This window comes from Pipistrellus kuhlii, unplaced genomic scaffold (assembly GCF_014108245.1).
Source record: "Pipistrellus kuhlii isolate mPipKuh1 unplaced genomic scaffold, mPipKuh1.p scaffold_m20_p_2, whole genome shotgun sequence".
Classification (NCBI taxonomy): Eukaryota; Metazoa; Chordata; class Mammalia; order Chiroptera; family Vespertilionidae; genus Pipistrellus; species Pipistrellus kuhlii.
The window spans coordinates 8362624-8375365 of record NW_023425515.1 but is presented as its reverse complement, the minus strand read 5'-3'; the positions used below and the strand labels follow the sequence as shown (position 1 = coordinate 8375365).

The 12742-nt window shown below is 39.4% G+C and overlaps 1 protein-coding gene across 1 annotated transcript in view; it reads left to right on the top strand.

Moving 5' to 3' along the window:
* The window catches only part of JAM2 (junctional adhesion molecule 2), a 48984-nt gene that overhangs the window by 24305 nt on the left and 11937 nt on the right, over window positions 1–12742 (top strand). Inside the window, exons 2-4 of the mRNA XM_036444411.2 lie at window positions 3520–3585; window positions 11283–11390; window positions 12379–12531. Of these exons, the coding sequence (XP_036300304.1) occupies window positions 3520–3585; window positions 11283–11390; window positions 12379–12531 (327 nt within the window). The remainder of the gene's footprint in view (window positions 1–3519; window positions 3586–11282; window positions 11391–12378; window positions 12532–12742) is intronic.

Here is a 12742-nt window from a genome sequence, read left to right as displayed (position 1 = left end):
GAGGTCATGGTTCAGTTCTCTGTTAGGACACATGCCCGGGTTAATTCCAAGTGTGGACTGTTCAGGAGGCAGTTGATTAATGATTCTTTCATTCTTGATGTTTCTGTCTCTATCTCTTCCTTCCTCCCTGAAATCAATTTAAAAAAAATTTAATGGTACCCTACCATAGAGAATTGTTGTAAGAGTCAAATAACCTAATATTTAAGTTCTAGGAATGTGGCCTAACATCTAAGTGTTAAATAAATGTCATCTACTCTCTCCTTTCTGTCTTTCTTTCTTTCTTTCTTTCCTTCTTTCTTTCTTTGTTTCTTTCTTTCTTTTCTTCTTTTCTCCTTCCTCCCTTCCTCCCTTCCTCCCTTCCTCCCTTCCTCCCTTCCTCCCTTTCTCTCTCTTCCTCTCTCTCTTCTCTCTCTCTCTCTCTCTCTCTCTCTCTCTCTCTCTCTCTCTCTCTCTCTCTCTTCTCTCTCTCTCTCTCTCTCTCTCTCTCTCTCTCTCTCTCTCTCTCTTCCTTTCTTCCTTTCTCTCTCTCTCTCTCTCTCTCTCTCTCTCTCTCTCTCTCTCTCTCTCTCTCTTTCTTTCTTGATGAGTTGCCCAGCGATTGAACTCGAAACCTAGGTATGTACCCTGACAGGGAATCGAACCTTAGACCTTTCAATGTAAGGGACTTTCCAACCAACTGAGCAACACCAGCCAGGTCTATTGTTCTTTCCTAAGAGCCCATTAAGATTCTGTTCTCCAATTCACTTCCTCCTCTCTACCATAAGGCTGGGAACAAGGTATAATTTTTCTTAAAGATCTGCATCAGCTATGATTCGTTTCCATTTCCGTTTCCCTCACAGTCAAGTTTTCCAGGTGTGGAAAGTCTGGAAATACTTGCTTTTTTCTCTCTGGTTTTGGCTTCGTACATTCCCTCCTGAGGCAAAGAACACTTGGCTGCATAAGGTGGGGGAGGGAAAATATTCCAAAACATTGTGTCTTGTACAGCACATGATTCTCAGTCCATAGATGGAAACTGATGAGTAAATAGATGGAATGATGTTACATCATGGGAAGCACCTAAATTTCTGGCATGAGTGACCATGTACAATAGATTGTGGTGTCTTTCACTGTGATAGGATTTGTAGAAAGAAAACAACGTTTAGGGGTAAACATTGAGTCTATTTTTGCCTATGAGTTTGTGGTTCTTATAGGAAATGGAGATATAGATATCCTATAGAAAGAGCAGTTTATGGATTTAATCTCAGGAGACAACTTACAACTGGGTATACAGATTTAGGACTTTTTAGCAAATAAATGGTTATTGAATGACTGAGACTATAAGAAATTATATATAAAGGAGTTGAGTCAGAAAAGCCATTTCCGGATGGATGGATAGATGGATGGATGGATGGATGGATGGATGGATGGATAAATGGATGGATGGATGGTGGATGGTGGATAGATGGGTAGTAGATGGATGGTGGATGGTGGGTGGATGGATGGATGGATGGATGGATTGTGGGTGGATGGATGGATGGATGGATGGATTGTGGGTGGATAGATGGATGGATGGATGGTGGATGGTGGATAGATGGGTGGTGGATGGATGGTGGATGGATGGATGGATGGATGGATGGATGGATGGATGGATTGCGGGTGGATGGATGGATGGATGGATGGTGGATGGATGAGAAGAACCCACAAGGGATACAGAATGAAGATTAGTCATGTCACACAGTCCAGGGAAATCAACGAAGTCAGATTTCAGAGAGAGATTAAGTAAGATAAACACTGAAAATTGTCCATTGGATATGGCAACAATGAAATCATTTTTGCCTTCGTGAAAGCAGGGTTGTAGATCTTACAGAGACAGAGGCAGATGAAAGCATGAACAGCAAAACAGCACTTCTAGTAAATTGTAGAAATATATTCAAGAAATAACCTTTATATTTTTATGACCAGTTTAATTTCATCTTAGGTTATTTCATATGTGATTTGGGGGTGAATAATGAATAGCAGCAGTTGGATCCTTTTACCTAAATTGTTTACTTAAGCTAACCAGCAAGGATGCTTTGTATTCTGACTTTGAAGAAATTAATACCAGTCCAGTATTGCATACATATGACACCTTCCCCAGTGAATTGCTTGCCTTCAGGAACCCTTTATTTAATGTTGGTTTGATCTGACCCCATTCACTGGATTCCTCTCAATAGTATACAAGGTAGTCGGGTATTATTTATGCATTCAACAACCACTTACTGTGCCTTGTTTTATGCTAGGCACTATTCTAGGTATTTGGGCTATATCAGAGGTACAACAGGTAAAAATCTTTCCCCAGTAGCATTTATATTTCATATATATATGAAATTTTCACACTTATAGGAAGTGATTTAAATTATTTTTAAATATGGTCATTAAACTGATGGTAGAATGGCATCCATAACACAAAATGACACATGTCAAAGATTGAATTAGAAAGTTTTAATTCCTGGTACTGCTACTTGGTTGTTCCAATCTTAGTATGCCTAGTCATAAGGTATACGAAAGTCAATAACTATGTTGGATACCTGATGCTAATAGAATATTGTATGTCGACTGTAATTGAAAAATAAATTTTAAAAACTTTTTTAAGAGAAAGTAATGTCTAGTACAGCAGGTCACTCTGAATATTGCATATTATAGAATAAAAGTAAATTATGTTTGAACACTTGTAAAGTGAAATTTTGTGTAAGGTAATGGGCATGATGATACACCATCGTCATCATCACTGTATAACTCTCAGATCACGTTCGCCACCATAATCACCATAATGACCCATTTTCATACAAGGAAGGTACAGTCAGGGATAAGTTCCCAAAGCAGTTTATATCCTTGAATGAGGTGCCAAAAATTAGTAGGTTTTAGTGGGGGGACATTGCCCTCTGATACTGGATTATATATTTGGTGAATTAAGGACATACACTCTTGTTTAACAATCAGGCTTGTGGAAATGTGTTGTCTGTTAGGGGGCCCTAATAGATTTATGGGTTCTGCTTTGGGAAATGCTTAAAGGGTAAAACCACCATACAGAACACGGAAGAGACATTTAATGGTTTGGCTTGGTTTTTCTTATTTGAATACTTTAAAACATAATGTGCCCTAGCCAGTTTGGTTCAGTGGAAAGTGTATCGCCCTGTGGACTGAAAGGTCCCAGGTTCAATTTCGGTAAGGGCACATGCCTAGGTTGCGGGCTCAATCCCCAGTAGGGGAGTGCAGGAGGCAGCCAGTCAATGATTCTCTCTAATCATTGATGTTTCCATCTCTCTCCCTCTCCCTTCCTCTCTGAAATCAATACAAATATATATATATATATATATATATATATATATATATATATATGTATAAAATAAAATAAAAACATAACATGCTACGAATTATATGAAACTGTCACCAAACTTGAGGCCTGTTTTCTTTCATATTGCCACCCTTGCATCTTATTCAAACATTTTTAGAAAGACCTCTTATACTATTTTAATTATCCTCTCTGTTTTAATCTGCCAGGTCCTAAGACCTTTGGATTGTCTGACCCAAAGGATCATCAAGTAATCACAGCAATCGAGTATCAAGGTAGAGTACATTGCTGCTTTTCACAGACTGTTTTGATTAAATGACCCAAGAGTATGGCACATGTGAAGCAATCTTTCTGTTTGTCCAGACCCTCTGCCTCCCCTCACACTCATTCTTCTGCCTAAAATGCCCTTTCTGCCTTGGGAACTCTTTCTCCACCTCCTCAATGGAAATTTTGGACATGCGGTGAAAGACCTGATTACAAGAAAGGTCTCTTATTACGTAAATTATCCGGAACAAAGCAAATCTAATTTGTGAAACTGGGGAGATGGGGATCTTAAAAATTTCCAGTCAGGTAGATGTGGTAAATGGAAGTTAACACCGCAAACCTCACGCTACTTGATGTACTTCAAATGAACATAGCCTATTTTGAGGTGCCATTTTGTGGTTTATTTTAGTTTCTTCAAAATATTTAAGTTTGGTTTTGCAAAATGAAAAAGTTCTGGAGGTTTGTTGCTCAACAATGTGAATATACTTACCATGACTGAACTATACAGTTAAAAATCAAGATGTTGCCCTAGATCTTTTGGCTCAATGGCTAGAACGTTGGCCTGTGGACCAAAGGGTCCCTGGTTTGATTCTGGTCAAGGGTACATGCTGAGGTTGGGGGCTCGATTCCCAGAGGGGGGCATACGAGAGGCAGCAGATCAATGATTCTCTCTCATCATTGATGTTTCTCTCTCTCTCCCTCTCCCTCTCCCTTCTTCTCTGAAATTAATAAAAATATATTTTAGCCAAAACCGGTTTGGCTCAATGGATAGAGCATCGGCCTGCAGACTGAAAGGTCCCAGGTTTGATTCCAGTCAAGGGCATATACCTTGGTTGCAGGCACATCCCCAGTAGGGGGTGTGCAAGAGGCAGCTGATCGATGATTCTCATCATTGTTTCTAACTCTCTGTCCCTCTCTCTTCCTCTCTGTAAAAAAAATCAATAAAAATATATCTATATCTATATCTATATCTATATCATCTATATCTATATCTATATATTCAATATATATATTGGAAAATTGAGATGTTACGTTTAAAGTATGTGTATTTTACCACAATTTTAAAAAATTAATGGTTCTAATAGCCAACAATTTATAAGGCTTTTGTGAGTTTACCTCAAATATTGACTACCCACTACTTTTCTGAAGTCTCTTTTACCTGGAACACAATAATCCTAGGAAAAGAGAAGACTGTCTGTCTCTTAAATGTCATACTTGCTGAGGCAGAGACGGTAAGCATTTAAGAAACAAGTCCTGATGTCTGATCCCTTTTCTTCAGGCATGTCTTAGGTTCCTGGAGGTAGAGAGAGATAGGTTAAAGGAGAGCAAAGATTATAGGTGAGGCCGAAACCAGTTTGGCTCAGTGGATAGAGCATCAGCCTGTGGACTGAAAGGTCCCAGGTTCAATTCCAGTCAAGGGCACGTACCTTGGTTGTGGGCACATCCCCAGTGGGAGGTGTGCAGGAGGCAGCTGATGTTTCTCTCTCATTGATGTTTCTAACTCTTTATCCCTCTCAATTTCTCTCTGTAAAAAAATCAATAAAATATTTATTTATTTATTTATTTATTTAATATATTTTATTGATTTTTTACAGAGAGGAAGAGAGAGGAATAGAGAGTTAGAAACATCGATGAGAGAGGATCATCGATCAGCTGCCTCTTGCACATCCTTTACTGGGGATGTGCCCGCAACCAATGTACATGCCCTTAACTGGAATCGAACCCGGGACCTTTCAGTCCACAGACCGACGCTCTACCACTGAGCCAAACCGGTTTCGGCAATAAAATGTATTTTTAAAATTTTTTTAAAAAAGATTATAGGTGAAGAGTGGGGTGTGGAGGAATTAAATGAATTAGTACTTGCAATAGTACTTGGCACATTTGTTATATGTGATTATATAGTAAAAATATGTTATAATAAGAGTCAGTCTATCATTCAAAAATAACATCACTTAATAACAAATTAAGTATTTAAAAGTTCTAATATTTTATATGAGTAAGCTAATAAAATACTCTTATCCTGGCTTAGTTTTAAATGGGCAGAGGTGGGAAGAGGAAATTAAAGATTGGAAGTGATTTGGAACTATGGAACGTACGTAGAGGAAGGATAAGCAGGCCTGGAAGAGGTACCAAAGACACTGTCAAGGCCAAACAAGTGAGCACAGTGAGAGGAAGATGGGTCAGGATGCTCATGAGGGATAAGGAAGTGGAGTTAGTTTCTCTTACTTTTTACTTTCCCCGGAGGTTCTTACTGTTGAGTGCAACGGGATACCATGGATATACATCCATCCCTGCCCTCTCGGCCCTATGCCACAATATCTGAATTACAATGCCAGTTATATTCTTTAACCTTTCATTCCTTTTTGAAAAACGTACTGAGCTCTAGCCAGTGGCTCAATGGTTAGAGCATCAGCCCTCATGCTTAAGGATCACAGGTTCGATTCCCCTGGCCTGGACTGGGCACACGCAGGAGGCAACCAATATATATGTCTCTCTCAAATCAGTGTTTCTTTCTCTTCTCTCCCTCCCTTCCAGTCTCTCTAAACATCAATAGGAAAAATATCCTCAGGTGAGGATTAACTAAATAATAATAATAATGATGATAGTAAATAAAAAACTTATTCACACCGAAGCCGGTTTGGCTCAGTGGGTAGAGCGTCAGCCTGCAGACTGAGGGGTCCCAGGTTCAATTCCGGTCAAGGGCATGTACATTGGTTGTGGGCACATCCCCGGTAGGGGGTGTGCAGGGGTTAGCTGGTCGATGTTTCTCTCTCATTGATGTTTCTGGCTTTCTATCCCTCTCCCTTCCTCTCTAAAAAATCAATAAAATATATTTTTTAAAAATTTTATTCAGGCGAAACTCACATAACATTAAATCCACTGTGTTAAAGTAAACAAGTTAGTGGCATTCATAATGTTGTGTAACCATCACCTCCATCTAGTTTCAAAACATCGCTCCATACTACAACTCTGAACCATTGACATTACTTTTTAAAAAATATGTTTTTATTGATTTTAGATAGAGAGGAAGGGAGATGGAGGGAGAAGGAGAGGAAAAGAGAGAGAGAGAGAGAGAGAGAGAGAGAGAGAGAGAGAGAGAGAGAGATTTATTGATGTGAGAGAGAAACATCAATCAGCGGCCTCCTGCATCCTCCCTACTAAGCATCAAGCCCACAATCCATGTGTCCTGACTGGGATTCAAACTGGTGACCTCTCGGTGCATGAGATGATGCTCAACCAACTAAGCCACACCAGCCAGGGCTACATTCCTTTTTTTTTTTTTTTAATATATTTTATTGATTTTTTACAGAGAGGAAGGGAGAGAGATAGAGAGCTAGAAACGTCAATGAGAGAGAAACATCGACCAGCTGCCTCCTGCACACACCCCCACCGGGGATGTGCCCACAACCAATGTACATGCCTCTGACTGGAATCGAACCTGGGACCTTTCAGTCCGCAGACCGACGCTCTACCACTGAGCCAAACCGGTTTCGGCTACATTCCTTTTTAATGGGTGTTTTACGTTTACTGTAGAAAATTCTTCTATAATTTATTGCAATCAAACGTTAGTCTTAGACCCAAGTAAGTATTTTCTATCTTTTGGTTTCACTTCTGCTCCTTTTAATTAAGAATTACATTTTGATTCCATTTTATATGTGCCCAATCATTCCAACTTGGCTCTCCATAAAGCAAAAATAAATTTCTACCACTTTTTAGTTTTAGGATATTGCATACAGTAATTTGATTTTACTTGCAGTCTAAAATATTTTATGATTTATGTGTATGTGTGGTCCATCCAATTCATTTGACTTTTTGTCTCTATCACTCTGATGTCAATAAATCATGAATTAATTCCTTCTTTCCAGTACTGCTGTTCTGTATCACTTCCGATAGTAGAGCCAAAAACAGAATAAGATTGGGGAAAGAAAAAAAAAGACAGCTCTGTCAGGCTTATAAATTATATGAATAATCTTATGTAGAGTGTCCAACCCCGAGAGCTATAAATTAGGGTTTTATAGGATACTTTTCTCCTCAGAAGTAATTTGAATTCTTCACAATTACTTAGTAGGATCAATTCTCTTCTTGCATTATATAAAATTTTGATTATTTTTAACTTGAGCACAGAGAAGAAAATCAGAAGATAGTCAGCAGTACAGAATCCTAGAAAAACTAAAATTCATAGCAAAATATCTGTGTTAATGCTTTGTCAGAACAAAAATTAGCCTTCGTTGTTGTGGCTCAGTTGATTGGGCATTGTCCCGTACAACAAAAGGTTGCTAGTTCAATTCCTGGTCAGGGCACAATGCTGTGGGCTCAATCCCCAGTAGGGGGCATGCAGAAGGCAGCCAATTGATTTTTTTAAAAAATATTTTTATTGATTTCAAAGAGAAAGGGAGAGGGAGAGAAATAGAAACACTAATGATGAGAGAGAATCAATGATCTAGCCAATTGATGTTTTGCTCTCACATCAATGTTTCTCTGTCTCTCCTTCACCCTTCCTCTCTAAAAAAATAAAAATAAATTAAAAAAGCAATAAAAACAACAAACAGGCACTAAACTTTAAAAAAAAAAATTGCCTTTTCTCAATCTGAATGAAATAAGCATCTTAATGGAAAAACTTGGTGCATTTTTCTGTCTTAATATGCCTTCTTTTGAGAAAATATGATTTATCTCTATATTATTTTCTTTGCCATCTGAGAAGTAACATTTTAGTTCAAATCTAAGTGATTTTTTAGGTAAATTTGTAATGGTAATAAAGTGTGGATTTCTGTCATGTTGATGCACTCTTACCACTACAACTAAGACAAGCTCCTCCTGTGTGAAAGTAATAATTACCATTTATGGCGCATGAGTACCATGTGCCCCCAAGTACATAAATACATCATCTCATTTAAACCTTACAACAACTTTACCTATTGTGCAAGTTAGGTAATTTGCACAGTATCACACAGCTGGTATTTGGCAAATATCTAACTTCAAAGCCTGTGCTAAGCTACTATATGATGACACAATTACCCTGAGGGCTAGATGCAGAATTATGCAGGCCTGGAGTGTTGACCTTTGGCTAAGAAGAAAAGAAGAGTCCATGGTAGTTATCTTTTAAGTTCACTTGGTTCTTTATACTCAGACGTTGAACCCCGATTTATTGTTCCTCACAGGGTCTGGGCCCTGGCTCATCCCTTGCTTAGAGCACTTCCCAAGAACCACATGGCAAATTCTAAATGGGAATTTTAGGACATTCTAGTTAGAATTCTAATTCTGTCTTTTATTATTATTATTATTATTATTATTATTTTAATATATTTTATTGATTTTTTTTTTTACAAAGAGGAAGGGAGAGAGATAGAGAGCTAGAAACATCGATGAGAGAGAATCATCAACCAGCTGCCTCCCGCACACCCCCTACTGGGGATGTGCCTGCAACCAAGACACATGCCCCCGACCAGAATCGAACCTGGGACCATTCAGTCCGAAGGCCGACGCTCTATCCACCGAGCCAAACCGGTTTTGGCCATTATTATTATTATTATTATTATTATTATTATTATTATTGGCTTTAGAGAGGAAGGGAGAGAAACACTGATGTGAGAAACATCAATTAGCTGCCCCTGCACGCCCCCTACTGGGGATCAAGACCATGACCCCGGCATGAGCCCTGATCAGGGATCAAACCGTGACCTCCTGGTTCATAGGTCCATGCTTAACCACTGTGTCATTCAGCTGGGATCTAATTCCATCTTTTAAGTGTTTGTTCAGATGTCACCTTCGAAATGAGGTGAATTCTGACTACGTTATTATTTCTTTTTAATTACTTTATTGATTAAGGTATCACATATTTGTCCTCATCCCCCCATTCCAATCCCAAATCCCTCCCCACGCATGCCCCTACCCCCCTGTTGACCATGACCACTGATTAGGCTCATATGCATGCACACAAGTCCTTTGGTTGATCTCTTTCCCAACTACGTTATTTTTTTTTAAATTGTACATGTGTCCCCCAGAATTCCCATGCCTCCTGTACTCTGATCTACTCTATTTCTATAACACTCAACCTGATATACTATATAATTTACTTCATGCTTTTCTGACCTCTTGCAAATTATAAGATCCAAAAGGACAGAGGTCTTTGTGTTGCTCCTCGACAGAGCTCCAGAACAATAAAATACGCTCAGTGTATTTTAGACAAGTTGCATAGACCATTTCTCCACAGGTCACGTGCTCAGCGCGAATGAGGCTGGAGCGGAGTCCACTGCCTTTGGGGAAATCCTTGGTTATGTTTTCAAAAATCATTTCTCCAAAGGTCCCCCACAGAGCAGCAAGGACAGAAATCAGGAAGAATTCCCCAAGGGGGGGTGTGCGTGTGTCTAGTTAAATATGTGAAACAATTGAAAGTAAGTGTATTCCTAAGAACTAGGAATAGGGGCTAAAAATGAGTGTGGGTGTGTGTTTAATTGTTGGAAACTCAACAAAATACGGGAAGGAAACCTATCTAAAACTCCAAACCCCGGGAAGTCCCCACCCATCTCCTTAATCAACAGAAGGGAGCTGTGCTTCCTCAGACCAGTGCCTCGGCACACGTTTGTCTCTCAGTGTAATTGTAAACATGTCTGTGAAATGGTGTCTCTCTGTAATGCAGAACCTGCTTCTATCAATACATCTTTAGGCATCTTTGAAAACAACTTCGGGTTTTTTCCCCCCTTACCTTTCTTTTACCTACTTTCTATTTTCCATTACATCTTCTTCTATCAATACACGTGGAACTAAAAAAAACTTAGCAACTACATAAAACAAAAAGAAAAATAATGATTCTATCACACAGAAATCATCACTGGTTAATATTTTCATATACATTTATACAGGCTTTTTGTTCATACCTACGTGTATATTTTTAATACAACCAGAATAGTATGATAAGCATTACTCTCTAATCTACCTTATTATGTAATATCCTGAGTTGTGGTTTTTTAAATTTATTTAATGGTATTAAATCTGCTTACCACAAAATCAGACATATGAAAGAATTTTACCATAATTTATCTGGATTGTGGTAAGGGGTAGGATTCAACAACTTGTTAGAAGACAATCTTAGCTTTGTATTAAAATATTCTGAGAGAGAGTAACCAAAGAAGGGATCTTAGTGGGAATGTAGCCTGTGGAGGGGATATTTGTGGGTGTGCACTGCATGGCCTGGGCTGGACTTAGTGCCTCTCCTAGGCTTACCTCCACCCTGGCGCTCAGCACACTGGACCGAAATGGCATTATCCGATTTGCTTCTTGTTCCAGACTATAAAATCCTCAAAGTCTGAGGCTGGAAAGAATAAGGTAATTAATCATTGCTGCCATTTTAAAGTACATACTGTGCATATATTATTGTATTTAAAGACTCACAAGAATTTGAGATATTATCTTATTTTATTGAGAGTAACTGATGTCTAAGAACTAGGGAAAGTAACAAAGTATCACACAATTATTATGCGGAAGAGTTACAGTGCTTTCAGTTTACCTTTGGGTTAAGCCATGTGGTACATGTTGAGGTAATTTATGAGTGAATGGATGGATGGATTGATGAAATGGATAGATGGAATGAATGAATGAATAGAAATACAGAGGAATAACTTAAGGATGTTAAAAATTCATTGCATAATTAAGTGAAATATGATTTCAGAGGGACAATTTATCAAATAAGTACTTCTATTATTGTTTCTAGAGGTTATTTTAACCTGCAAATTCCCCAGGAAGACCCCGGCCTCCAGGTTAGAGTGGAAGAAACTGGGGCCGAGTGTCTCCTTTGTCTACTACGGCCAGGATCTCAGAGGTAAGAAGCTGTGGACTCGAGGTGAGAGCCAGAGAACAAACACCAAGCGCAGCTGCTATCTGTTCGTTTACAAATGAGACAGGACGTAGCCGGCTCATGAAAATGTGTGTTTGCAAGTGGGAGATGAAACCAGCAGTGAGTGACGAAGACCTAGAACACAGCCCCCGGAACAGAGAACACAGAACAGACGTAGGCGAACTCCACTGAGGCCCTGGTCCCTTCCTTGCTCAGCTCAGACCTCCAGGGTGTAGAATACAATTGTTCTTCCTCTCGAGAGAAAGAAAGACAAGATGCTGCAGATTGGGATGCAGCTCAGTTATAGTAACTTCATCGCGTTTCAGTATCTCCATCACTGCAAAGCTTAGGAAGTAAGACTTAGAGGAGGGTAAATGCAACTACCTTAATCCAGTACTTTCTTATTTTTGATTTGTCTTACATTTCACTCCCTATTCTTCCTATTGACTTTGTAATGAGCTTTTGATTTAAAGTGTAGATGGATGGAAGAAATGCTAGGATGTCTGTGACTTATTGTACAATAACTCAGTGGTTCAAGTACAGATGCAGTAAGACAGGCCCATGGTCAGGAAACTGTGGCTCTAGAGCCACATGCAGCTCTTTGGCTCCTTGAGTGTGCCTCTTCCACAAAATACCACGGCCTGGGTGAGTCTGTTTTGAAGAAGTGAAGTTAGAAGAAGTTTAAGTTTAAAAAGATCTGGCTCTCAAAAGAAATTTCAATCGTTGCACTGTTGATATTTGGCTCTGTTGACTAATGAGTTTGCCAACCACTGACAGGCCATGCATTGATTGCTCTAAGGTGGGTGATGAAAGAAAAGAAGTTTGAAATAGCAGCACTCATATGCAATTTTTAAGTTTCGTTTATTGGTTGAAAAATAACTGCTTTGGGTACTGAATGAAGTGATCTGAGGAAGGTAGTATAGAGACAGTGACTTGTATTATCATCAACACCGTGGTCTTCTTTTTCTAACAGGTGACTTTAAAGATCGAGCTCAGATGATGGATTTCAGTATCAGGATCAAAAATGTTACAAGAAATGATGCTGGGAAATATCGTTGTGAAGTGAGCACCCCAACTAACGAAGGCCAGAGGCTGGAAGAGAACACAGTCACGCTAGAAGTACTAGGTGACGTACTTGTATCTTGTGTGATGACTGCGCCCTGCCCCCCTTCCCATCACCCTGCCCTGGGGACAATGGGGCCGCTCAGGGCCCAGGCAGCAGAGTCACAGAGACCACCAGCACCATCTTCCCTGCAGTGTCGCGACCATTTCTCACTTCACTTCATTGGCTAGTGAACTGTGAAGGTTACTAGTGCGTGATCACAAAACTTCTCTTC